Source organism: Fimicolochytrium jonesii, assembly GCF_025526975.1.
Source record: "Fimicolochytrium jonesii strain JEL569 chromosome Unknown EV422scaffold_31, whole genome shotgun sequence".
In the NCBI taxonomy this organism is placed as follows: Eukaryota; Fungi; Chytridiomycota; class Chytridiomycetes; order Spizellomycetales; family Powellomycetaceae; genus Fimicolochytrium; species Fimicolochytrium jonesii.
The window spans coordinates 94,985-117,896 of NW_026515698.1; the positions used below are offsets into that span (position 1 = coordinate 94,985).

At 55.1% G+C, this 22,912-nt stretch overlaps 7 protein-coding genes across 7 annotated transcripts; 2 read left to right on the forward strand and 5 right to left on the reverse strand.

Annotated features, from left to right (window-relative positions):
- Positions 1-339: 339 nt before the first annotated feature.
- Positions 340-924, reverse strand: EV422DRAFT_500488 (P-loop containing nucleoside triphosphate hydrolase protein; the record flags this gene model as incomplete). The annotated part of the gene is made up of 2 exons (XM_053068140.1): positions 340-491; positions 564-924. Coding segments are annotated over 2 exons (513 nt in total), but the record flags the coding sequence as incomplete, so codon positions are not given.
- On the reverse strand, positions 828-1,880 carry EV422DRAFT_261368 (uncharacterized protein). The gene has a single exon (XM_053065796.1). It carries the CDS (start codon positions 1,723-1,725, stop codon positions 1,042-1,044), a length of 684 nt encoding a protein of 227 aa, XP_052921994.1. The 5' UTR covers positions 1,726-1,880; the 3' UTR covers positions 828-1,041.
- Positions 1,881-2,821: 941 nt separating this feature from the next.
- On the reverse strand, positions 2,822-4,609 carry EV422DRAFT_261152 (chaperonin 10-like protein). The gene is made up of 3 exons (XM_053065794.1): positions 4,132-4,609; positions 3,372-3,998; positions 2,822-3,296 (listed from the first exon to the last, which is right to left on the reverse strand). Exons 1-3 carry the CDS (start codon positions 4,526-4,528, stop codon positions 2,959-2,961), a joined length of 1,362 nt encoding a protein of 453 aa, XP_052921995.1. The 5' UTR covers positions 4,529-4,609; the 3' UTR covers positions 2,822-2,958.
- Positions 4,610-6,488: 1,879 nt separating this feature from the next.
- EV422DRAFT_571116 (transcription factor Opi1-domain-containing protein) lies at positions 6,489-9,564 on the forward strand (the record flags this gene model as incomplete). Its single annotated transcript, XM_053072955.1, has 8 exons — positions 6,489-7,140; positions 7,214-7,300; positions 7,391-7,530; positions 7,619-7,732; positions 7,799-8,257; positions 8,337-8,431; positions 8,526-8,751; positions 8,827-9,564. 8 exons carry the CDS (start codon positions 6,489-6,491, stop codon positions 9,562-9,564), a joined length of 2,511 nt encoding a protein of 836 aa, XP_052921996.1.
- A 761-nt stretch (positions 9,565-10,325) lies between these two features.
- EV422DRAFT_606572 (uncharacterized protein) lies at positions 10,326-14,629 on the forward strand (the record flags this gene model as incomplete). Its single annotated transcript, XM_053073800.1, has 5 exons — positions 10,326-10,601; positions 10,684-12,805; positions 12,881-13,125; positions 13,199-14,149; positions 14,240-14,629. Coding segments are annotated over 5 exons (3,984 nt in total), but the record flags the coding sequence as incomplete, so codon positions are not given.
- A 665-nt stretch (positions 14,630-15,294) lies between these two features.
- EV422DRAFT_543089 (WD40-repeat-containing domain protein) lies at positions 15,295-17,643 on the reverse strand. Its single transcript, XM_053071316.1, has 5 exons — positions 17,255-17,643; positions 16,274-17,179; positions 15,832-16,176; positions 15,644-15,751; positions 15,295-15,578 (listed from the first exon to the last, which is right to left on the reverse strand). The coding sequence occupies exons 1-5, from the start codon at positions 17,441-17,443 to the stop codon at positions 15,423-15,425; spliced, it is 1,704 nt and encodes a 567-aa protein (XP_052921998.1). The 5' UTR covers positions 17,444-17,643; the 3' UTR covers positions 15,295-15,422.
- Positions 17,644-21,218: 3,575 nt separating this feature from the next.
- Positions 21,219-21,798, reverse strand: EV422DRAFT_571119 (uncharacterized protein; the record flags this gene model as incomplete). Its single annotated transcript, XM_053072956.1, has 3 exons — positions 21,219-21,284; positions 21,362-21,722; positions 21,794-21,798. The coding sequence occupies 3 exons, from the start codon at positions 21,796-21,798 to the stop codon at positions 21,219-21,221; spliced, it is 432 nt and encodes a 143-aa protein (XP_052921999.1).
- Between the last annotated feature and the right edge of the window lie 1,114 nt (positions 21,799-22,912).

The following is a 22,912-nucleotide window of genomic DNA, read 5'->3' on the forward strand; positions in this document are numbered from 1 at the left end:
TGAACGGGACAGGGGGAAGGTAATCGAAGAAGGAGGGAAGGGGCCCCTTACTTGCGGGTGTGTGCTGTCCTGGTGCAGTGTTGCGTTCTGTTGAGACAAGCAAAGCCTTTCATTTTCGGTGGGTCGAATTACACGAGCCTGGTTGAGAAGCATGCAAAAAGACACCGCTTCCGCTTCCAACGTACCTGAGAACAACTTACTGATGCCACCGCTGGTGGGGAACCGACCTTTGGTTTGTATCGATATAATTCTACCCGATTAGATGACGGTTCGCTGCGTCGAAGAGGAGGTTCGAATACTACGGCTTTACGATCCGGGTTCAAGCGTGTTTGGCGTATTTCACTCCGGGGCTTGGTCTTGAAGGGCAGTGATACACTTGTCAAAGACGTGTGCGGCAACGTGCGCATCGAGAGGAGCAAGCGGGTCGTCCAGAAGAAGCACGTCGGAATCGTTGTAGACCGCCCTAGCCAGCGCGATGCGCATCTTCTGCGCTGCATTCCAAAAAGTAATCAATACTTAGCCGCAGCCACGACGTCTCGAACATCGCAAAACCCATAGCCTACCTCCAGACAAGTTACTCCCCTTCTCCCCGATCTCCGTCCGATCCCCCTCATGAAACATCTTCAAATCATGCTCCAGTCTACAAACACGTATCGCGTCCGCATACCGTTGCTCGCCGTACGGTTTCCACAACAGGATGTTGGTGCGGACTGTTCCGCTTTGGATCCACGGCTCTTGCGAGCAGTAGGCGGTGTTGTCTTTGATGAAAGTCGGGTCCTCCGCTTCGTTGTCGCTGTCGTTGTTGCGTGTTGACATACCCCCTAGAAGGCCTGCTAGGAGGCAGGATTTGCCGCTGCCGACAAGCCCCACCACGATTGTAAGCGATCCGGTGGGGATTCGGAGCTGATCGACTTGCAGGGAGAATGCAGATTTGCTCGTGTCCGCATCAGCACTAATCTCCTTGTCGTCCACGATTTCGACTTGTCGCTCGTGCCAGATGTTTTGCGTGCGTCCGTTTATGCCTCAAACGCAAAGGGTACATTAGCAACATCTACAGCCAGCGGGCTTGCGCCCGTCCGATCGGCATCCTTCAGCGAGACTTCCGGCGCAGTCATAAACGCATAGATCCCTTCCAGCGACGGCCGCACGTTCAGAACGCGGTTCAACCAGCGTCAACTTGAAAGCGGGCGCGCAGATCATATTGAACAGAGTGAGCGCGGGGCACACGGTCGAGTTCGAGAACTCGTTCCCAAGCAAGGAATGCGTCGCGAACGCCGTCAAGGCCATGAAGCTCGGGATGCTCTGGTTAACGGAGGTGAAATAGCAGAAAGCCGGTATGAGGTACTTTCTGAGCGCTTTCAGCTGCGAAGCCCGAACCACCGCGATCTTTTGCAGGAGGGGCACCTCGAGCACGTGAAGCTTGACGGCGCTGATGCTGTACAGCATATCTCCGATTTGTCTATCCGCTGATCGTTGAGGCTGATATATTTCTTGATTCCTGCGCTGGTAGACTTGACAGCTTGACTTTGGAAGAGGAAGAGGAGGATCATTGATGCGAGGCTGACAAAGGCCGAGGGTCCGATGAGGACGTAGAGCAGGGCGACGATGATGAGGAGCTGCACGGCCGGACTCCAGACATCGTGGAATTTCTGGACAAAGATGGTTACGTAGACCACGTCCATGGAGGCCAAGTTCAACACTGTTACCGACGTGAATCGCACCCATAAACAAGGAGCAGGTATTCCTTCAAAAGTAAACACTTCCACATCCCCAATCCATACCTTCCTAGCAGACCCCGACAGCCTCAAAAACTTATCAAAGATAGCCACACTAAGCCCCGCGCCAACCAGTACGCTGCGTACTTTCAGGACCTGGTCACTGACATTCGCCACAACAGCTGAGATGATCTGCATCGCGCCCAGCGCCAAGACCAAAGGAAGGGCGTGACCCATGTTTCCCGCGTCGACGTCGATAGGATGTCGAGAACCTGCTGTAATACCATGGGCGAGCCTAGTGTCGCGGCGATGAATATAGCCTGTATATGTAGGAGGGATGCTTCAAATCAGGCATCTCTGTCTCCGCTTCGGCCACCTCCATACCTCAAGAACCCCAGTCAATCCCCACGGCCCACCGCACATCCCACGGCCAATTCCTCATCCACCGTCTCCAAACCCTCCCTTCGGGGCCCTCCCCCATCTCCTCCCCCCCAAAAACACCCATACCCAACCCCCTCGCCCAGCCGGCATCCAAATCCGCCGTCAACTCCGGGAACGAATCCAATTGCAACCTCCCTTCCCTCGCGAGTCTGCCCACGTACGAGTCGAAGGAGAGTGAGGCGGTTGTGCGCAATGCGCGCGAGGATGGTCGCGGGGGAGAGGGTGTAGGAGTAGGGACGGGGAGGGGGTTGACGAGACTCATGTTGGAGCAGTGGGTCTGTTTCGCCCTGCGGTGAGGTCGTTTGGTGTCGAGACCGTCATTGTGTTGAGTTTTGGTGGTAACCGAGCTCGAATCTCAGTACGTACAGTATGTATGAACGTCCGTTTCGCTCCCTTCTATAGGGCCCCAGGTCGGAGGGCGGTCCTCCCCGGGAGGTGCCAGTTACGCCCGCTGCCATCATGCCGGTGCAAAGGTTTCAATCTCCCCCGTCTGACAGCGTGGATTTGCGCGTCGACTTCTAACCATTAGTCCGTAGTCCGCCGCGTCGTGGTGACCCTCCTTCCCTGAGAGCCCTCCACATCAACGGTCCCCCAGACGCAGACAACTCGGAGGGCTCAACAACGTAACAGCAGGGCAACTTCCCACCATAACAATGAATCAATTCCAATGGGTTATTTACACGAAGAAGACCACTTGAATATGAAGTGATCACACAACCGAATATACGACACAGCCAAAAGACAACCCAAAATGATAAAGCTCATATGGCACCGACAATGATACCCGCGATGATGAGAGAGCTCACACCTTCTTCTCAGTTTGCCCACTGAAATCCGCATCCTTCAACTTCACATTCTTGACATCCGTCAGGGGAGGCGTTCCAGGCGTAGGCGGCGGCGAAAACTTCGTCTGCAAAAACACCTTGATGATCCCCGCCTCCTTCTTATCGAAGCGATCGTACACGTCCACGATCTGCTCGAAGGGGAAGCGGTGCGTGACGATTTTGGTGGGGTCGAAGAGGCCGGATTGGATGTCGCGGAGGAGGTCTTTCCAGTAGCGTTGGACGGGGGCTTGGCCGCAGCCTATGAGGGAGATGCCTTTTTCCATGACGGCGCCGATCAGGAAGCCGTTTGTTGTTGCTACGAATAAGCAAAAGAGTTGATGAGTTAATCTGCGGTAGTTAGAATCGGCGGCCGACCCACGAGCACACATACCAGCATAGTCAGCAATCAAAGCGACAGTGCCAAACTTCTTCGTCGCCCGAATACACTCGTTCACAATCTCCGGCGTATCCGTCTCCAACCCAATCGCGCGCTGCACCTTATGCAACATCGACTTGGCATACCTGAACGCCGCACAATCAATCGAGCGGTCCAGGCCGCCGGGTACAAGCTCCTGGATCTTGGCAACGACGTCCGTGTCGACGTCAAAGTTGATGGATTCGACGCCCCAGGTCTTGGCGATCTCCATGCGTTCAGGGACGTTGTCGACGGCGATGATACGCGCGACTTTGGTTTTCTTCCTCAACCACTGCGCGACATGCAGACCGATGGGTCCCAATCCCCAAATCCCGACCGTCTCGCCCTCCTTGGCCCCGGAGCAGACGACGGCGTGGTAAGCGGTACCGACGACGTCGGAGAGGTAAAGGGCTTTCTCGGCGGGGACGTCGGCGGGGATGGGGAGGAGGTTGACGTCGGCGAAAGGTTGGCGGACGTATTCGGCCTGGCCGCCGGCGAACCCGCCGCCGAAGTGGCCGTAGCCCAGGATGCCGCCGAGTTTGTGGCCGTACATGGCTTGCATGAGCGCGGAGTTGTTGGTCGTGTCGCATTCCGTGAAGATTCCTGTGGTGTTTGAGGGATGGGTGGGGATGTCAGTGTTCAGGTTCAATCCATATTACGACCGATGGAGGGACAATAAGAAAGACCGTTCGCTGTCGCTCACATTTACTGCTCGCTCCGCTCGCGCAATACCTACCCTTCTTGCAGTACTCACATTCCCCACACCCAATATTGAAAGCCGCCACAACTGTATCGCCCACCTTGATCCCCTTCACCTCACTCCCAACCTCCTCCACAATCCCCATATACTCATGGCCCAAAATATCTCCCTTTACCAACTGAATGATATCCCCATGCAGCAGATGCAAGTCGCTGCCGCACACCGTGGTGCCCGTGACGCGGATGATGGCGTCCTTGGGGTGCGAGATGGCGGGGACGGGCGCGTCGATGAGGCGCAGGTCGTGCTTGCCGTACCAGGCGAGCGCTTTCATGGTGGCACCCGGGCGGGTTTTTGCGTCGCGGGAGACGGGGGTTGAGGTGGGGAGGTCGCCCATACGGGCTTCGGCGAGGTTGGCTAATGCGTTCAAGGCCATTTTTTTTTTGCTGTTCTGATGCCTTGTTAACGGTTTTGTGATATGTGATGTGGATGTTGAGATCCGATGCGATGTGGATGGAACTGGGTATGTGTTGTTTGCTGTCCCAAAAAGTGGTTCAAGTCGGAAAACGGAAGGGGCGCAAACCAGACCTTCCAGCTCTTATACGTTTCCCTCTCCACACACTTCTGGCAGACCAGGAGACCAGCGGTGGCTTGCCTTCCCCACCCCCCACCGCCATTGTCCTGTGATAGAGGAGCTTGTGGACGAAGGGATGGATATCCAGGAGATGCATTCTTGCGTCACCATGCATTGGAATCCACAGGGGACAACGATGTGGACTTCCATGCGATGCAGTCAGCGACAGTCGACCAGGGAAATGATGAGGTGATGCGACTTTTTCCCTCGGCTTCTCTTTCTGCTCCTCGTATCCCCCTGTCCGCCATCGCCAGCAGGATATCCCATATCCCACACAGCGGATGAAAGCAACCCGATGTCACGAGGAGTTGTCAGTGCATAAAATGACGCCGGATTGACGCCCCTTTGACGCACGAGAAGGCACTCCGACGTCACTGAATGCAGATGAGGGCGCGACGCGTCAGAGACTCACGTGATCACATTAAGACATTTTAGTGCACGTTTTCTGGTAGAAGTCGGTGTGCCGAAGTTGCGCAGTCAATCCACTCCGCGGCAATAACCTCCAACGGCTCCAACTGCCGTGCCGGCTCGGGAACCGGACAAAAAAAGGCACTTTCGGACACGTTTGCACGAGGGCGAGTCATTGCCGGCAGTGCAGTCCCATGAGACCGTCCACTGGAATCCAGTAAGAGAGGGGGTCCTGGTCGAGAATTGGGAACGTCTGGAATTGATTTTCCTGCGTTCATGGATGCGGAGTGTGACCTGTGTGCCGCGTGCTATATTAATTAATCGGCAGCATGGAAGTGGGAGACACTTCTCCGACTCAGTCACTCAGAGAGCGAGAGTGTCTGTGAATCAACGATGGGGGGCAAGAGAAAAGGGGGGAGTGGGCTTAGCATACGGATAAGGGGACGGATAAGTGCCCCTAATGACCATCCGGCCCATCCGGCCCAATGCCACCCCCCCCCCCGCGCGAGTCATATGCCGTCCGTTTACTACTGCTATTAGTGGATTCTCCACATGCTCAGAGCAGAGGGGACGGAGAGAGCGTTATTGCAACAAGGCCGAAAAAAACGCTGGGAAAAAAGAACACCCCCCAAAGGAAGGCAATTGTGGACGGGACCGACCTCGACAACGAGAATAGGGTTTCACTCTCCTTGGAGGTCATTCAGGAGGCAAACGCAACGTAGGGATCTCCACTCGCAGACACACGGACGACAGGGGACAGGCTCCGTATAGGCCTTGGCGGCGTTTTTGACGGGTTTGCGTTCGATAACCACCACACCGCTCGCACGACGTCTTTTCGGACGTCGACTTCAGAGGAAGCAGGTCCATCTCGCTCTGAAAAGTCATTTCCTCCGAGATTCTCAACGTGTTGGCGTGATTTAGGCAGCTCTCGTCACATCGTGTCTTGGCAGGTTTTGGGCAGCAACCCGACCACGAAACGCAAAGGGAATCCGAACCTTTGGGCCACTTGTCTCGCCCTTCGTTTCTGGACCAACTGGGAGCTCTTTCCGGAACACTGCTTCCGGGCCGACAACAACGACATAGCCGCTGCTGATCAGACCCGTCGGTCGTACTCTAAGAGCGTTGGGGATCAGCTGTTGAGCTGATACATGGGCTGTCGAAATGGTGTCTTCTCCAGATATAGATAGTCCAAGGGATACTCGGGTTCAACATAGCACATATGGTGAGTGGCGACGTCTAATGTAGACTTGCATACTCGTCCGAACAAGGGACCGACTCGCCCTCGAATTGCACGAAACTGACTTCCGAGCGTTTTTTCCCACGCTTAGGCACAACGGAAGAGCGCATCCCCGGCATGAACGGAGGAGGCGCAAACGTACCGACAAAATACAATAAGCAGATCCCAAACCCCCTTCACCTGCCAAACGATATCCTTCAAACCGCCCTACCACCTCCCAACGGCCATGCCCACCACAAACTTCAACCGATCCAGACCTTACCACACTCCCAGTCACAACAACCACCGCACATTGCCCTATCTCGCGAACCACCCGTTCATTCGGGCTACAGCTCCCAAACCGCTTCAACACAGTCCTCACCCATGGCTACTCCTGTCACGCCCACCATGCAACCGCCGTCCATGTTTTCTATTGGAACCTCATCAATACATACATCCTACAACCACCACGCACAGAACCGTATGACTGGCGAATATACCCACCCGGCGCAACAGCAGCAGAGTACGCAGAACGAACAACAGCAGCAGCAGCACCATTCTCATCATCATCAAGGTCACCACCTGCAACAGCCGTACGCTTACCACACTACTGGAGGGAGGAATGGAGACGTAGAGCAGCATTCCCACAATAAATCTTATAGTAATGGAGTCAATGGCCATGGCGATATGCAGCGGGATCTTCCAAATTCGACAGCCACGACGCCTACGCAGAGCGCTAGGTCGACTATGAGCATCAACGATCTATGTAACAATTCTAACGATGACGCTGGTGAGTGGAAGTCTGTGCGTCTATCGCTATGCGCGCGAACCTTGCTCATCGAAACTTTATTGCAACTGTGTAGCGAGGGACCAGGAGGTTGCGTACTACTACAACGCCGACCCTGACGTTCAAATGGCCGCAGAAGCTCTTGGTGGATTACGAAACGGTGGTATGTGGATGGGGATTTGCGATTCTGCGCATATGTGGCTTTGTTGGGTGAACACGGGATATTGAAGCTTACTCAATGCATTATCATTAGATATGGGCAGAAGACCAATCCGACAATCGAGCCAGGAGCATTTCATGCAGCGCGTTCAAAACATCCCGCTTGTGAATAAGTCTATCAACCAACTCAGCACTGCGTATGAAGCAACGAAGAATGCCAGTAGGGTCGTGAAGGTACGGATTCGGCAGTCGCTTGTCAATGGTGCATTTGGTGAAGGTCTGGGGACATGTAGTTGACACTTCATCTCTCTCGCTTATGTAGTACTCGGCAGAGTCTGTCGAAACGGGTGTCAAGACGATAACGAAGCCGGTCTTCAACAGGCTGGAACCTGCCCTTGCTCCGTTAGACAGATTCGCGTGTACTCAATTGGATAAGGTGCGTCAACTCCCGTCAATCATTTTGTTCTGACCCTCGTCGCTTACCTGTTTACATCCAATCTAGCTCGAAAAATCATTCCCATCGATTATGGGCTCCAGCCCCCCACCTTCAGGATCTTACGACGCAGAACTCAACGGGCCTCCACGGATAGAATACAACCCCTCCCGCCCCCGCTCCCTCAGCACGTCGTCCATGTCCTCCGTCTCGTCCATGGACCTCCTCCAACCTCCCAACGTACCGCTCCTTGACGCGCGATCGCCACAACTTAACGGCAGCCACGCCCCGCCACCTTCCCCAGGTGGAACGATTCCTGGCCCGCCGCTGACCAACGCGCTGGCTCCACCGGCGTCGCCGGGTATCTACAGGCCTGAGGAGGGACCGATTACGACGGCACCGCATATTGATCGTAAGCCGAGGAGCCGGTGGCATCAGGTTGTTGCGGGCGTGGGAGGGAGTTTGAGTGGGTTGATGTTGAGTGATGAGACGATGAGGGGGTTGAAGTATTGTTTGCAGTGGCTTCAGGTGCGTTTGGGTGCTGGAGTTTGGCTACGATCTTGTTTTTTGATGAAGCAGGCATTAACGGTCTTTTCCGGTTTTGTAGTACGCTACGGATCACATTGATCGTCAGGTGCAAGTCTTGAGGGATTACCTTGCACGTGCTGGGGGATCCGTTGCTGCGTACCTCACGGCTGGAAGGTAAGCACCCGAAAACGGGAGTCCATTGTTATTCGCATTCCTTTGAGCTGCGCGTCATCCGAAGCGATCACTCACGACCGTCTTCCATTTCCAGCTCGGCATCGCAGCCTACTCCGCCGCTCTCTCCCCAAGCGAACGACATGACAGTCGCGACGGCCGGTGGCAACAATCTTTTCACCGTGATGGCTGCCATTCGCCGGGAAGTTGTGGAGACCCTTCGTCGCGTGGTGGATGTGATTGGCCGATATGCTGCGTTGTACTTGCCTGGAGAGGCGCGACGTACTGTTCGTGGATTCATTTTGGCTCTGCCCGGTCGTTGGGTTAGTATGCGTAATGTTGAGAAATGAGTTGCACGGCGGTTGGAGCTCATATGATGTTCTCTCTTTGTCGCTTAGGCCACCTTGACGCACACCACACCCGGCTCGTCCACAGGCCTCGACGCCGACGCCGAAGCCCAGAAAGTCCTTACCCTCGCCACCGAATCCTCCACCATGCTGAAGGGCGTCCAAAGCATCTTTGCGGAAACAGTTGACGGCGCAGAACGGTTCGGCCGTAACGTCGGTCCCGCCTCGGACGTCAGCGACCCCTTTGCGAACGGCGGCGGTGGCAGCAGCTCGTCGGCGTCTTCCACCATCAACGGCGGGTCCTACAACGCTAGCGGAAGCTCCACACCTACCTTTGCGAATGCGACAGTCAACGGAAACGGAGCAGCTGCGTCTGGGGGTACCGAGCACCCGCTCGTTTACCAGCCCGACCTGTCCTCGGCCACCGAAGCCAACACCGCCGTGGCCGTCGAACCCTCCACCAAACGCCGCAAGAAACGCAGCGGCGGCTCTTCGGGTGATCTGAAGAGCAAGGGCAAGGCGCGTACCAGTAACGGCATGACCGTCGATCAAACACCCAGGCAACCGCATCTCCCCACCAACCCGGACGCGATGGACATCTCCTCCTCTGCGGATCACCACGCAGACGATGAAGCCGCGGCGATTTCACCGACGGCGGTGGTGGATCATATGGAGGTTGAGCACGCTACTGCCTCGTCGCATCAACGCCGACACTCGGAGAAGGCGTACTCGGAGAGCGCGGGTGCGTCTAGGCAAAACTCGCCGGATGGGATGGAGATTGATGATTAGGCCATGCATCCATTCGCACTACCGACCACGAGGGCGCAATCACAACACCACACAATCAGCCGCAATCGTATCCATCTTACCACACCTTTTGCCTCGTCTTGGTTCCCTTTTCCCCCACTTTTTTCGGGCCCTTTCATTGTATGTATATTATCTCCGCCCATGATCCGCAACCGGGGATCCCGTCTCGTTTTCAAAACCCCTTTCTATGGTCACTGTGTTCCACCTTTGCCCCCGTCTTTCCGTGTGCCTCATCTCGTTTTCCCTTTCTTTTGCTTTTCTGTGGAAACACACAGCGTCTGATGGTGGCAGTTGTAGCCTCCTCCCTTTTCCTTGTTATAATTTCTTTGCGTATATGCTTTTGTTTTGTTTATAAATGAGGCTGGTTCTCTTTTTCGAATTGTGGTATTGTGAGTTGAGTTGAATGCGCGATGTGTGATCTATCCCTGGGTATACTGGGAGCTGTTAAGAAGCTGCACATCCAAAGAAACAGCCGTATTCTTTTGCAACTGATTCGAAAGGGCAAAAGGCTCGAGTTGATGAGAGTTTTTCACGGGTTCCCACCCAGGCTTCTTTCTTTGAACCAGACCCGATCAGAAGTACGGTACTTTCTGGATGCCCCGGAGACACCGTGGAGCAACGGGAGGGTTGGGTGCCATTGACAGGAAAGTGACGGGCGGTGGGGGGGACAAGAAGCCACTGCAGAACACGACGCGGGGCGACTTTGGGAATCAAGAGCGCCGCGTCACAAAAACGACCTCCAGCGGCACTTCAACCGCTCATCGGGACATGCCCACATCCGCCTCGGTAACCCCCTCCCCCATCGGGCACAATCCGCACAGCACCACATACATCTCACTTCCGCCCGCCTAACCATGGACCCACACAACGGCGACTCGCAGTGGGATCTGCACCCCGGGGAAGAAGACTCCTTCACAAACAGCAACGGCGAGGTTTATTCCAACAAGGCGAATAACGGCAACCACGGATACGACGATGTTGAGGCGTTGAGGAGGGAGAATGAGGCGTTGAAGGAGGAGGTGGGTGGTGAGGGGAGGTCTCTGTTTAGAGGGTTATCCATCAATTGATCATCTGACACATGGCACGCCATGTTTTTCACAGCTCAAACGCCTCCACCACAAATCACACACAGACCTCACCCAACGCGACACCCACATCCAATCCCTCGAACACCGCCTCTCAGCCCTCCAATCCCGGCCCTCGACACAACCCTCCTCCCCGATCCCCGGCGCCACATCCGACGCGGACCAGATCCAGCTCTTGCGCTCGAAACTGGGCAAGGCCGTGCAGCATTTGAAGCATTTGGCGGCGGAGAATACGACGTTGACGCAGAGGGTTGGCGAGGGGGAGCGGAGGGCTGAGGAGGCTGAGGGCAGGGTGAGAGAAGGGGAGGAGGAGGTTGGGAGGTTAAAGGAGAAGGTTGAGGAGTTGAAACGGCAGGATGAGGCGGTTAGGCAGGCGATGGAGGCCAAGGATGCGAGGATTGTGGAGTTGACGGAGCAGGTTGTGGTGATGAAGGGGAAGTTGGTGGAGGTGGAGTCGACGGCGCAGGAGGCGGAGACTGACAAGGTTGCTCTGGCGGCAACTGTCCAGAGGCTGGAGGTTGAGATGCGGGGGCGGGCGGAGCAACTCGCGCGGATGGAGGATACGAATCGACAGATGGCTGAGACGATCAAAGGCGCTGATGCGGCACAGGACCGTATTGAGGAGCTAACGGTGGTCGTTGCGCAGTTGACCGCTACGATCACCGAACTCCGCACCGAGAAGGAGGATGTGCAAGGTCGGCTTGCCGGCGAAGGGGTCAATGTCTCCGTTGCCCGCGGAGAGAATAAGAAGCTGAAGGACCGCGTGGCGCACCAGGATGAGGCCATCGAGGCGTCGACTTCTACCGTCAACGACGCGACTGGGAAACTCCAGACCGCGATGGAGGAGATCGCCAACCTCTCGTCCGCCGTGCAATCCCTGTCAACGGAAAAGGATTCCCTACTCGCCGAGATCCAGACCTTGACATCCACCATCAACAGTAGCGCGTCAGCGTCCACGTCCGCGGCGCCCAGCGTGAGCACCAACGCACAAAACGAATGGTCTGCGGACGCCTCGTCAGCGGATGCGGATGGGTGGGATAACGATATCCCGGACTTTGAGTGGAAGCCCGTCGGTGAGCCTACAGCCGCGCAACCCACGACGACTCTTCCAATTGCAACCCACTCCACAGCCGACTCCATCCCCCCAACCGCTGACTCCCTCGACAATCTAAACCGCACCATCACCATCCTCCGCACCGACCTCGCCGACCGTGAAGCGGAAATCACCCGTCTAACAACCAAAAACGAAACACTGGAAGCACAAGTGGATAGACTGGAAGAAGCCGAAGAGGAACGCGGCGACGCGGAGGATACATTACGTGAGACTGTGGTGGCTTTACGTGTCGAGCTCGGGAAACGCGAGGCAGAAGTCGCTGGTCTACAAACCAAAATCGAGGCCCTTCAATCCAAGAGTTCCGACACGGAAACAACAGAGCTACAACAACGTTTGGAGGACCTGCAAACCGAAGTGGATCGTCTGCGAGCGATGGAAAAGCCCACCACCGCGTTGCATCACCAGATCGAATCGCTTACGAAGCGGCTGGCGGAGACCGAGGGTGCTTCGCGGGACGCTATTACGGAATTAACGACCCGGCACGACTCGAAAATCACGGAACTCGAGAATATCATTTCCGAATTGCAACAACAGGGTGATTCGGGTGATGCGAGGGACAAAGAGCATGCGGAGACGGTAAAAGCGTATGAAGAGAAACTGAGAGCCTTGGAGACCTTAATCGCGGATAAAGAGAGGGATGCGGAGGAGATTAGGGCTGTTTTGGCGCGGACGAGGGAGAGTGTTGAGGCCCTTGAGGGCCAGGTTAGGGAGCTTCGAAAAGCTGCGGAGAACATTGGGGAGCGTGACACCGCCCGCGCGACTGCTGGTATCGCCGAGGAAGTGGTGGTGGATACGCTCACGGCCTGCTTATCGACATTTGAACGCGCGATCGACTTCTCGCAGGCTTTCACTGCGGAGAGACTCGATACTTCAGCTTTACCGGACGCTGTTGGTGAGAGGCTCACAGGTCTGCTTGACGTTGTCGTGGCGTTGAGGCAAGCCGTTGATGAGCGGGAGGCGAGGGTCGGGGAGGCCGAGAGGGAGGTTGGGGAGTTGAGGACGAGGATGGAGGAGGTTAGGGGAGGTAATTAAGCGGGGTGTAGTATCGCAGTTCTGACCGCTGAAGGAACCGCTAAAGTGTCGGCATTTGCTTTTGCAGATTACGAAGCAAAGCTATCCCAATCCTCGGAAGCCCTGGCATCCGCCCTCGCCTCCTCCTCCACGTCCCAACCAGTCGCCGCACCAACATCGAGCGAAGACCAGGACACGGTCGTTGCGGAACTGAGGGCCCAGTACGACGCCGCACAGGAAAATGTGAAACGGCTGACGAACGAAAAGACGCTTTTGATGGATCGGTTAACGCAGATGAAGAATAGTATTGTGCCGAAGTTGCAGGCTGAGATGGTATGCGTGTGACCTGCGTACCTCGTGTCAACACGATCACAGATTCATCATAAGTATGATCGTATAATTGTAGGAAACCGCCCAATCCCTCCGCACCGAACTCCACCACACCCAATCCCTCAACACCCACCTCCAATCCTCCTACACCCAATCCCAACAAGACCTCCTCATCGCCCAAGAACAGCTCTCCCGTCTCCAAACCGACCTCGACCGCCTCCGCGCCCATTTAGTCGCCACTGAAGACGCGCAGCTTGCTGAAGCTACACACACCGAATCCATCATCACATCCCATTTGACGCGGATCGCGACACTCGAAGGGCAGGTAGCGACAGCGGAAGAACGCGCAGCCCGCGACCGAGATGAGACCCGCATGGCATTGGAACGTGTCGAAGCGATGTTTGAAGCCCTCGAAGAGCTCAAAGGCGAACTACGCAAAGCCGAACTCGAAAAAGAACGCGAGGCGGAAGCCGCTGCGAACCTCATGCGCGTCTTGTCCGAGTTCCAGGACTCTAAGCAATCCGAAGTGGACGCTGCTGTTGCGGGTGTACAGAAACGATGTGATGAACTGGCACGCGAATGTGAGAATTACAAACGCCGCGCAGAGGCCGCTGAGAGCGCCAACACCCTCCCTGTGGATGGCGGTGGCGACTCAACAGAAGGACAAATGACCCTCCCACAACTCCTTGCCCAAAAAACCGCCCAGATCGGCAAACTCCGCCACGACGTCGCCCTCCTGCAATCCCACCTCTCCGAATCCCTGCGCCGGTTACACGATATGACTTCGTCCGGTGAACTGCTCGATCGGGCGGTGGTGGCTTCGCTTGTGTGTTCGTTTTTGGAGTTGCCGAGGGGGGATCGGAAGCGGTTTGATGTTCTGAGTGTGCTTGCCGGGGTGTTGAGGTTGGGGGAGGAGGAGAGGGTGCGGTGTGGGTTGAGTAGGGGGGTGAGCAGTGGTGGGGGGTGGGGGATGTGGGGGAGGGCGCCGGCGCCTGTGGAACAGAGGAGGGAGGTTGGGGTTGGTGAGGTATGTGTTTTTGCTGTTTTGAGTTTGGGAAAAGAAATGGGGCGTCAAATTTCCAGGTGTAACTCTTTGTATTTCCGCTTTCTTCAACAGTCATTCACGGATATGTGGATCTCGTTCCTGCTCAAAGAATCCTCCAGCGGGACCCAACAACAATCGGCACCCACGATGCCGACACTGTCACCCGGAACGTCCGCCTTTTCCCTTCCCGGTGGTTTTGCGCCCACCGCCACCGCAAATACGCATACGGAATCTGCACCACCACCACCACAATCATCTTCCGCGCCGCTGGTGCAGCCACTACAAAAGCAGCCATCAACACCCCTCCAGCAACACACCCCCTCGGCATCCACACCTACACCCGCTGCACCTTCTACGAACGAGAACACACAGCCCCAGATGCAGTCAGCGGACTCCGGCTCGGCAGCCGGAAGCCCGGCGTCGGATCGGAGGCAGAAGGGGTTGGTTGGGAAGGCTGATTGATGTGATCATTGAATAGGTTTGCGGCCAAGTGATGGGATCTTTGTGGATGCGGTTGTATTTAGGATGGAGACTACGTTGTAATCTAAAGCCTCATATGACATTACCCAACGGCACTCACACACACTGTAGACTGAAATGGATGGTCTCTATTCCAAACGGGCGAACGGTAAAAACAAAAGTCCTTCCCGAAAACATTAGTCTCTCAATCCATGAACGATATCACGTCACTGGCATCTGAGGTATATAGCTCACGCCTATATCGTCAGCGTCGTCATCACAAATCACAATGCGAACGGAATTGACGATCACAACCTCCAACGCAACATCAACCGTCTCGCCGACTAGCATAGTAGCCCGCATCCCAGTCTGCTGGTCAGCGAGACAGTAGGTGTGCTGATGGAATCCTGGAGCTGACTTCTCGGCCGCCGCCGCCCGCAGTCACTTGCTTCCCACTTTGCCGCACTTTGCCGGAGTAACTGGCACACCTGATCCTTCAGGTGGGTGATGGGGCGGCGGCCGTGGCTGGGTTATCGGCTGCTGGCGACCTGGCGGTGCGTGGAGATAAGCTCGAGATCACTACGATGGCGAGAACTCCATGGGCGAACGCGTTCACATTGTCACTTCCAGATACCCAGGGAGAACAGAACTACGACTGAACTGTAAGTGTAACGGAACCGCCTACGACTTCTCTATATTATGTACATGATGAATGCTACAACAAAAAATGCTACGAAACGAATAAATTACCCACTGGCCCTTCCCCCCTTTTCCCAAGCTTTTCACGCCATATCTCCTACGTCTTGGCCCTCTTAGCAAACCGATCCAACCCACTCCTGGCTTTCTCCTCTCCGTCACCCCCACCAGCATCACTCGAACGCGCCCGTTTCCGCTCGTTTTCGGCAGCTTCCCGTTCCTTTTGTTGTTTTTCGAGTTGTTCACGGATTTCAATCTAAGCCATGTTGATGAAATGGTTTAGTGGAGAAACTGGAAGTGTGCGGCTTTTGAAAAGCTTACCCTCTTTTCGTCAACGACGTTGGTCTGTTTACGAAGGTATCGCCGCATTGCTGACGATTTGCCGCGCTTTTTGTGCTGGGGGACAAATTTCTGGCCGGGGTGGTTTGCCTGCGGGCGGAACGACAAACGAATAGTGGGTACATCATCCTAAGCACCGGCATCCCCAGATGCGCGGGATGGGAACATACCTCCCACTCAATCCTCGCCTCCTCCGCAATAACCTCCGCCGGCGCCCGATCCACAGACCCAACAAAGTCAGCCTTCAGCGTAATCATCTCCGGCTGGATCTTATCCAACAGGGCATGCACCTCCGTCTCCCTCCGCTGGCTCTTTGTCTGGAAGGGGTTAGCTTCCATGGTGTCGAAGTTGGGCTCACCGGATCCGGGCACCACAATGGAGGAGATGCCGGAGGTGTGCCCAATACCGAGGACATCTTCGTAGGGGCAGAAACGGAGGGACTGGATGGTGGTGCTGGGGGAGAGGTGGGTCATGTAGGGTTCCTTTTGTTTTGTTAGAAAGGCGTTTTTCCAGATCTGTGCGGGTTTTGAGAGCGGGGTGATATTTTTTTATTGTGAGCATAAAGCAACGAACGAAATGAAAGACACAAATGCATTTCCGATCGTCACTTACGCTAACGTTGGGTCCGTAACCGACAGCCAACAGCCCCTGCTGCGATATCGACAGCGTTGAAGCCGGGCTCTTTGTGTAATACGACTGCAGCTCCTTATACGTCCTCAGATCCCACAACTTCATGCGACCATCCAGACCAGCTGTGGCCATGTAATGTCCCGCCCTATCAATCGCAATCGACTTTACCGGCCCGCGATGGCACAGCATCTTGACCAGCGGCGCCGTCACCGTCGGCGACCACAGCGTCACCGTCCCATTCGCATGTCCGAGATGCATAATCGCATTGTGCGGGTTCTGCGTCATCGTGTCGCACTTCCCCAGCCGCGTCTTCATCTCCGCCACCAACTTCCCCGTCGACGTGTCCTGGTACTTCAAGTATCCCGCATTCCCGACCGTCGCGAGCAAGAAATGGTACGGCAGGAACTCGAGCCTATTAACCTCGATATGCGACCGCAGGCAGTGGATCTCCATCCCCGTGTTGTCGTATAGGTACGTGTACTTTTTCTGCGCAACCGCGAACATCGTCTCGTTGTGCAGCCACGCCACATCCCGCGTCGTCTCTTTCACCTGCAGCTCGCACCCCAGCTTCCCCGTCTTCCAGTCAAACGTCGCAATGTGCCCTTTCCGCCCTCCGATCAGCATGTTGCGCCCGTTGCGGGTATAGTCGAGGCTGTAGGGTCCGAAGTCGTCCAGTTTCAGGCTAAACATCTTTTGGGTGGTGCTGGCGTCGACGTTGTCTTTCAGCTGCTTTTGTGTAAACTTCCATGTCTTTTCGAGGCCTTCGGCTTCGAGGTATCCGGCTTCCTCCGGCAGCAGGAACTCGGCCTGTGCTGCTTTCCATGCTGCTGCTTTCGCGGCTTTCTCGGTCTTTGTCAATTTCGCTTTCAGTTTCTTGTCTTCGATATTCTGCAAGGAAGAATAGTCAGCCTCCGTGAAAAGCAACCCTCCACTTGCTCTCATTCTCTATTTCACACAACTCACCCGAATAGGAAAACTACTATCCCCAGCCCGATCATACTTCTTCGACGCCGCAGCCTGCTTCTTTGCCTCGCTGGCCATTTTCGTTGCAAGTACCGCATCCTTGGCGTTGTTGTAAGGTTTGCCGGACTGGTTGGTCCCGCTGCCGGATAATGCGGCTGCTAATACCTTCGCCGTTGCGGGAGTCGACATTTTGTTGAATAAGTGGGCGGGAAGGTGAAAAGTGCTCCCGGAACGCTGTTGCCCTTGTTGCCGTTGGGATACGTAGATTCGCTCTGTCGTGGAGGGCTCGGCTATATCTTGCGTTCCAGCTGCCAGCAACTACGCCAATGACCCAAGTCTCTCAAACTCCCCAGAAGCGAAAAGTTCGAAAACAAAAAACGAATAACGAAGGAAGTCCAATTCAACTGCCCCAGTCACGTGGCTTCCGCTCAAGGTTATAATCCTCAACGGCATTTGACACTTCCAAGTCCAGAACCCTTCGAACATGGAAAAGGGAGCATATTACACAGCGTTGAACAGATTGAAGCTCTTCTTGAGGACATACATACGTGCATTCCATACGATGTATAAGGCGCCCAAAACACGCGAAACCCTCTTGCGTTGTGCATGAACGAGGTGTATGTATATAACAATGGGGCAACACTCCTATAGCCTGTCTCTCAAAAAGCGACGGTGTGTTTCTCATGCCGTAATAGCTGCCAGCGATGCCCCCACTGCATCGAGCACACTTCGCACGGGGATTGATGAGACATCGAATTTTCGACTAGGCCTTATATTAGTGATGAGTGAGATAAGCGGCATCGTTAGGGCCTTAGAAGTGACTTCATGCTTTTATTGGGTCCTTTCGGTTTCGTCCCCCTCAACGGTCTCAACTCTTGGGGAATCAGAATCGTGCGAGAGCGACGCTTCGGGGTTAGGAAACTGGGACGTGCTGGCGGGCTGGGGCGCCGGAAAAGCTGGGGAGCAAGCTTTTCAAGGGTGGGAGTGCCGGAGATGATAGAGTTACTCCGGGTGGTAAGACGAGGCTTCACTACCGCCCTCCGGTGGCTCAAAACGATCGGAGAATGCTCGGCATTCAATCTCGGCATTCGCATCGCGACGGGATGCAAAATGGGCGAAGATTACAAAACCCATCCTCAACGACTTCCAGCATCTCCCAACTCAGCTTGCCGCCAGCATCTTCAATCTCATCAGTTCGCCATCGAGGAGACTCGCAATATGCGCGAAAAGACCACACAGAATTTAGCAAAACAAGAAGCCGAAGGCAACTCTCGCCGCGGGCATAATCGCAAGGCAACCCCGGAAGACGCAAACAGCATACAAAACAAAGACCAGACCAAGTGTGCACAGCAAAAGAAGACAAGAACAAAAGACACAAGACAAGGCGAGCGAGGGTTTTTTAAAAGTTATTTATTATCTCTGTTGGACATAAAATATACGTTTACAAATTTTAAAATGTTTTTATATTTTTGTTTTTTTGGTCATGGGCAGGCTCTGCGCTCCGTGGCCGCGCCCTATTCCCTCCTATCGCTACGGAACCGTAGCGTACGGAGGGAGCGCGACCACGGAGCGGGCCATGCACCATGAATTGGGGGTTGCACTAGAAGGAGAAGAAGAAATGGAATTCAGCGTGCGAACGGGAGTGAAGCTCAACCCATCATAACGAGTATATACATACCAGGGGTGCTGACGGGCCTCCCCACGTATGGGGAGACCCGTGTGATTGAATATGGGACCCCTCCCACGCGCCACCAAAAGGCCCCCAGGAGCGAGCTGCCCAGGGGTGCTGACGGGCTTGTGGCCGACGTACAACGGAGCTCCTCAGCACCCCTGTGGACAGGACTCCCTAGCACCTTCTTTTAAAAAAAAGAAAGATACCGGTTCCTTGACCTGAGGGTGCTTGCCGAGTAGTCGCTTGTGGTAGGGAGAAGAACCTTGAGGGCCGTAGAGTAAGGACCGTTTGGGTAAGGTCGATGAAGATATGGTCGTAGAAGAAGGAGCGTCGAAAGGCACTTGTCGTGGGAATATGGCGGAGGGGTACGACGCGTCTTGCTGTGATGATGTGCTTGATCTTGGGTGTGGGTTCCGTCCGATGGGCTGGACGTGCTTTCGGGGGAGCCGACGACACTTGAGCCTTGAGCGGTAAGAGCGTGGGAAACTTGCATGTCGTAGGTAGACACGGCGAGAAGAGGAAGTTTCGAGACGCGCGTAGAGGAGGTAAGGCCTTGCGAAGACGATTTTCCCACGGTCGCAAGATGAGCATCTTGAAGAGCGTACATGCTTGCCGGGTGCGCCGAAAGCGGGTATAGAGGTAGAGGGTGCTTGAGACCGTGAAGGTAAGAGCGTAGGCGGGTTGGACTCGATCGCAGAGGATCAGACCTGCGCAGAATGCGCCCGAGAGGAATGCGTCGACGAGTTGAGAATCTTGAAAGTGTTGACCGAGGCTGTGTCGCGTAGCGTAGGGTATGGACGTGCGTTGCGCTGACAACCTTGACCAGCAAGTGTTGCTGCGTTGCTGTGTTGTTGTGCTCAAGCCAGATTGAAGAAGGCAGACCGGCTGAAGAGAGGTATAGGCCGTGGGAAAGTGCGTTGGGAATGAAGAAAAGGAAGAGAAACTCGAGAGGAGGGGTCGCCTTTTATGCTGCGCACGCGAATTAAACTTGGCCGACGCGTCATGGGTCAAAGTCATGTGACAAGTCACGGGTTTCGGTGCGCTGGATGGGGCACGACAGCGCGACTTCGAATAGCATGGCTGTGCCACCCGCAATTCAGGGGTAGAGTGTCTCAGAGAAGCTTCTCCTTCGACGGGGGCACCGCGTGAGAGCCATCGCCAGTCAGGTCAAGCGTGCGTCAAGGAGAGCGTTCTGCTGATTGCTGAGCTTCTCAGAGCGATCTCACGCAGGGGCATCTGACAAAGACAGACAAAGACAGAGACACCCATGGTACTAATAATAAGTAAGGACGCGTTACGTTGTTGCTGCGCTGCTGCGCGGATTACAATCGCCTACAGGAGAGTGAGCTTACGAAGAATCCCTGGGAATCCCTAGGAAGGTCGGAAGCCTTTTTCATTCCCCATTTGTGTCAGGGTGAGCATTTCCCTTGCTGATGACGCTGCGACGTAAGCTTCATGAGGACGCCAAATGTCCACCTTATCTGATTACGATTTGAGGGCGATCCAGGGCGGCAATCCGCTGCGAAGTCCGAACTCTGCTGCGAACACTTTGCTCAGCAAAGTCCGCTTGTGGGCCGTTGGGGCCGAGGATCCCTCAGTGCCGCGGGGTTTGAGGAATCCGTGGATGCCGTCCCTGTCGGTCGCGTCAATGGGTCCTGCGAATATACCTCCTTCTTTTTGTCTCGTCGTCATTATATTGCTTGTGGGCGGTCCCATTGGCGAGTGGGAAGACTCCGTTGAGCTCAGATATACTGTAGATACAGGTGTGATGGGCGTGATCGGTAGTGCTCTTTCTCCTTGAACATAAGTGAATCTGCCGAGTTTCACTGTAGCAGCGGAGCACGAAGCCGCTGGCAGATGTAAAGAGAAGGCGAGATGTGGCGAGACCGAGGCCGAGCGCATCCCCGAAAGCCAGGTGGATATACTGTACATTTACGAAAATAGGGCTTTGTCGCGGTCCGCTGACGATCCCGACTGGTGAAACACGATGTAATTCTGCCTGTTGAAGTCAAACTTGCTAAGAGCTGGCCCATGTAGACGTAGTGACGAGCGCCACTCGGCCAGCGACCCAGAGTTCATCTCACTATTAGCCAGAAGAAGGACTCCATGATAGATCTCGAGCAGACAAGCATAAACGTGGTAGAATCGTATTGCTGCTCAGCACCGCACAGATCTTGATTCGCAGACTAGATACTACAAACTCTGCATACCCCTTACGCCGCTGACATCCATCCCATCCATCGCATCCAACAGCAGAGTCCTTTCCACATCGCAGTCGCGCATCCATCGCGTTTAGTTTGCACTTAGTTCATGAGGAGATTTGCGGTCGGCCTCATCGGGGATTTCCCGTGGAGCGACCTGGCAGGGATGCGAACGGGTCGTCAATTCCGTGCAAGAAGCGGCGGCAAGCAACCATGCAATGAAACAACACTCACCCCAACCCGCCCATCAACCAATTTCCCACTCGCCACTTCCAACGGCACCGTCTGGTCCTCAAACACCTTCCCTTCCATCTTGCCCTCCCCCCCACTTTCTCCCTTCCCTCCACTCCCCGCACTCTTCGCATTCCCACCCAGGATTCCCCTCGTGACCACTCGCGCAATAGCCGCTCCCTGCCGATTGGCCTCCTGCTCGACCCGCCCCTGGTCCGTCAACGGCGGGGCCTCGCCGCCGCGCAGCCAGGTGATCCATCCGAAGACTGAGCAGGTTACGGTGATGACGGTGAGGGTTAGGAAGGCGGGGTTGCGGAGGCCGCGGAACAACCGCTTGGGTGGGTGAAGGTCGAGGGGGGGATGGCTGTTGGTGGGATACGTGCGTACGTTAGTGAATCATGCGGTGTATAGGCGGATGTCGGCTGGGTGACGTACGGCATTGTAGTTGTTTGTGTTTCTGGGAGAGGCAAACGACAAGTGGATGATACTTTTCTGGCGGTTCACTGGAGTATTGGCGAGTGTGTTGCGAATGGTGACGGTGATTGTCGTCATCTGTGAGATGATAGGATTGCTACGTTGAGCGTGTGGTTTCCAGACGTATCATGAGCCGTCGATGCCAGCGACGCCGACAGAGACAAAACCAAACGAGTGTCATGTCGCACGTGTCATGACAGCAATTGTCATCCCCACTATAGTCCCCCCCCCGTTCCAAATGTATTACCATCGTTGGCGTCAAAAATCACAGAAGTCGGACCCAAAGATATGTACATCTCCAAAGTTCCCACCTCCCCAACCCCCCGTCACCCAGAATGACGCCTACACTCACTGGCGCAACGCACCATTCGAAATCGAATACGGTCGGTGAATACTCTTTGTATATACGTGAACTCTGGATTTTTCCGGGGTGCAGGTAGTGATGGATGCTAAAGGGCAGCGGAGGAATATCTCGCCACAGCATGACGGGTGGGGGTTATGCGGGGGGGCCGTCATTGGTGATATCGACAGCGCGTGCTCTTTGAGGGCACTGTCAACACTATTTCCCACAACCTGCGCACGTTACCTCCATAGAGGTTTTCCAAATCTTGGACGCCGCTGGCTCTCGGGACGTAGCGATGGTCACACTCTCTCACCCAAATTCGGACCGTATATTCCGCGCGTACGAAGGGCCCCCTGTCGGTTCCGGCCAATCCACTCCGGTGCATATGCGGCCCACCCACACCCTCAACCATAACCCCAATCCCAATCATGTTTCATGTTTTTCATGTTTCTTTTTTGCATTACACGTTATTACAAAACCCTTCCTTCACAAATCCAAAAAACATACGGGGAGGGATGTGTGGGGGTGTTCGATTGTCCTGGCCAACCCAAAGCACTCATAGCCCGCACCCCTTTTCCCGTTTCCCAAAACCCATCGTTTTCATCCGCGTCTCCCAAAAAAAAACAGTTTCCAAAAACCGTGAAACTCATGTATGCGCGGCACCGCACGCCTCGCTTCCCTCCTCGCTCTATTCGATCCGCAGTGTCGTTCCCCTGTGTCGTTTTTTCGCGACATGT

Coding starts and splice junctions, on each gene's coding strand:
- EV422DRAFT_261368 (XM_053065796.1), bottom strand. CDS start 1,725: ATGGGTGCGATTCACGTCGGTAACAGTGTTGAACTTGGCCTCCATGGA.
- EV422DRAFT_543089 (XM_053071316.1), bottom strand. CDS start 17,443: ATGTCGACTCCCGCAACGGCGAAGGTATTAGCAGCCGCATTATCCGGC. Junction 16,177..16,273: donor GTTACGGACCCAACGTTAGC/GTAAGTGACGAT, acceptor AAACCCGCACAG/ATCTGGAAAAACGCCTTTCT. Junction 15,579..15,643: donor ACGTCGTTGACGAAAAGAGG/GTAAGCTTTTCA, acceptor AACATGGCTTAG/ATTGAAATCCGTGAACAACT.
- EV422DRAFT_261152 (XM_053065794.1), bottom strand. CDS start 4,528: ATGGCCTTGAACGCATTAGCCAACCTCGCCGAAGCCCGTATGGGCGAC. Junction 3,999..4,131: donor ATGTGAGTACTGCAAGAAGG/GTAGGTATTGCG, acceptor CAAACACCACAG/GAATCTTCACGGAATGCGAC. Junction 3,297..3,371: donor TTTGATTGCTGACTATGCTG/GTATGTGTGCTC, acceptor GCTTATTCGTAG/CAACAACAAACGGCTTCCTG.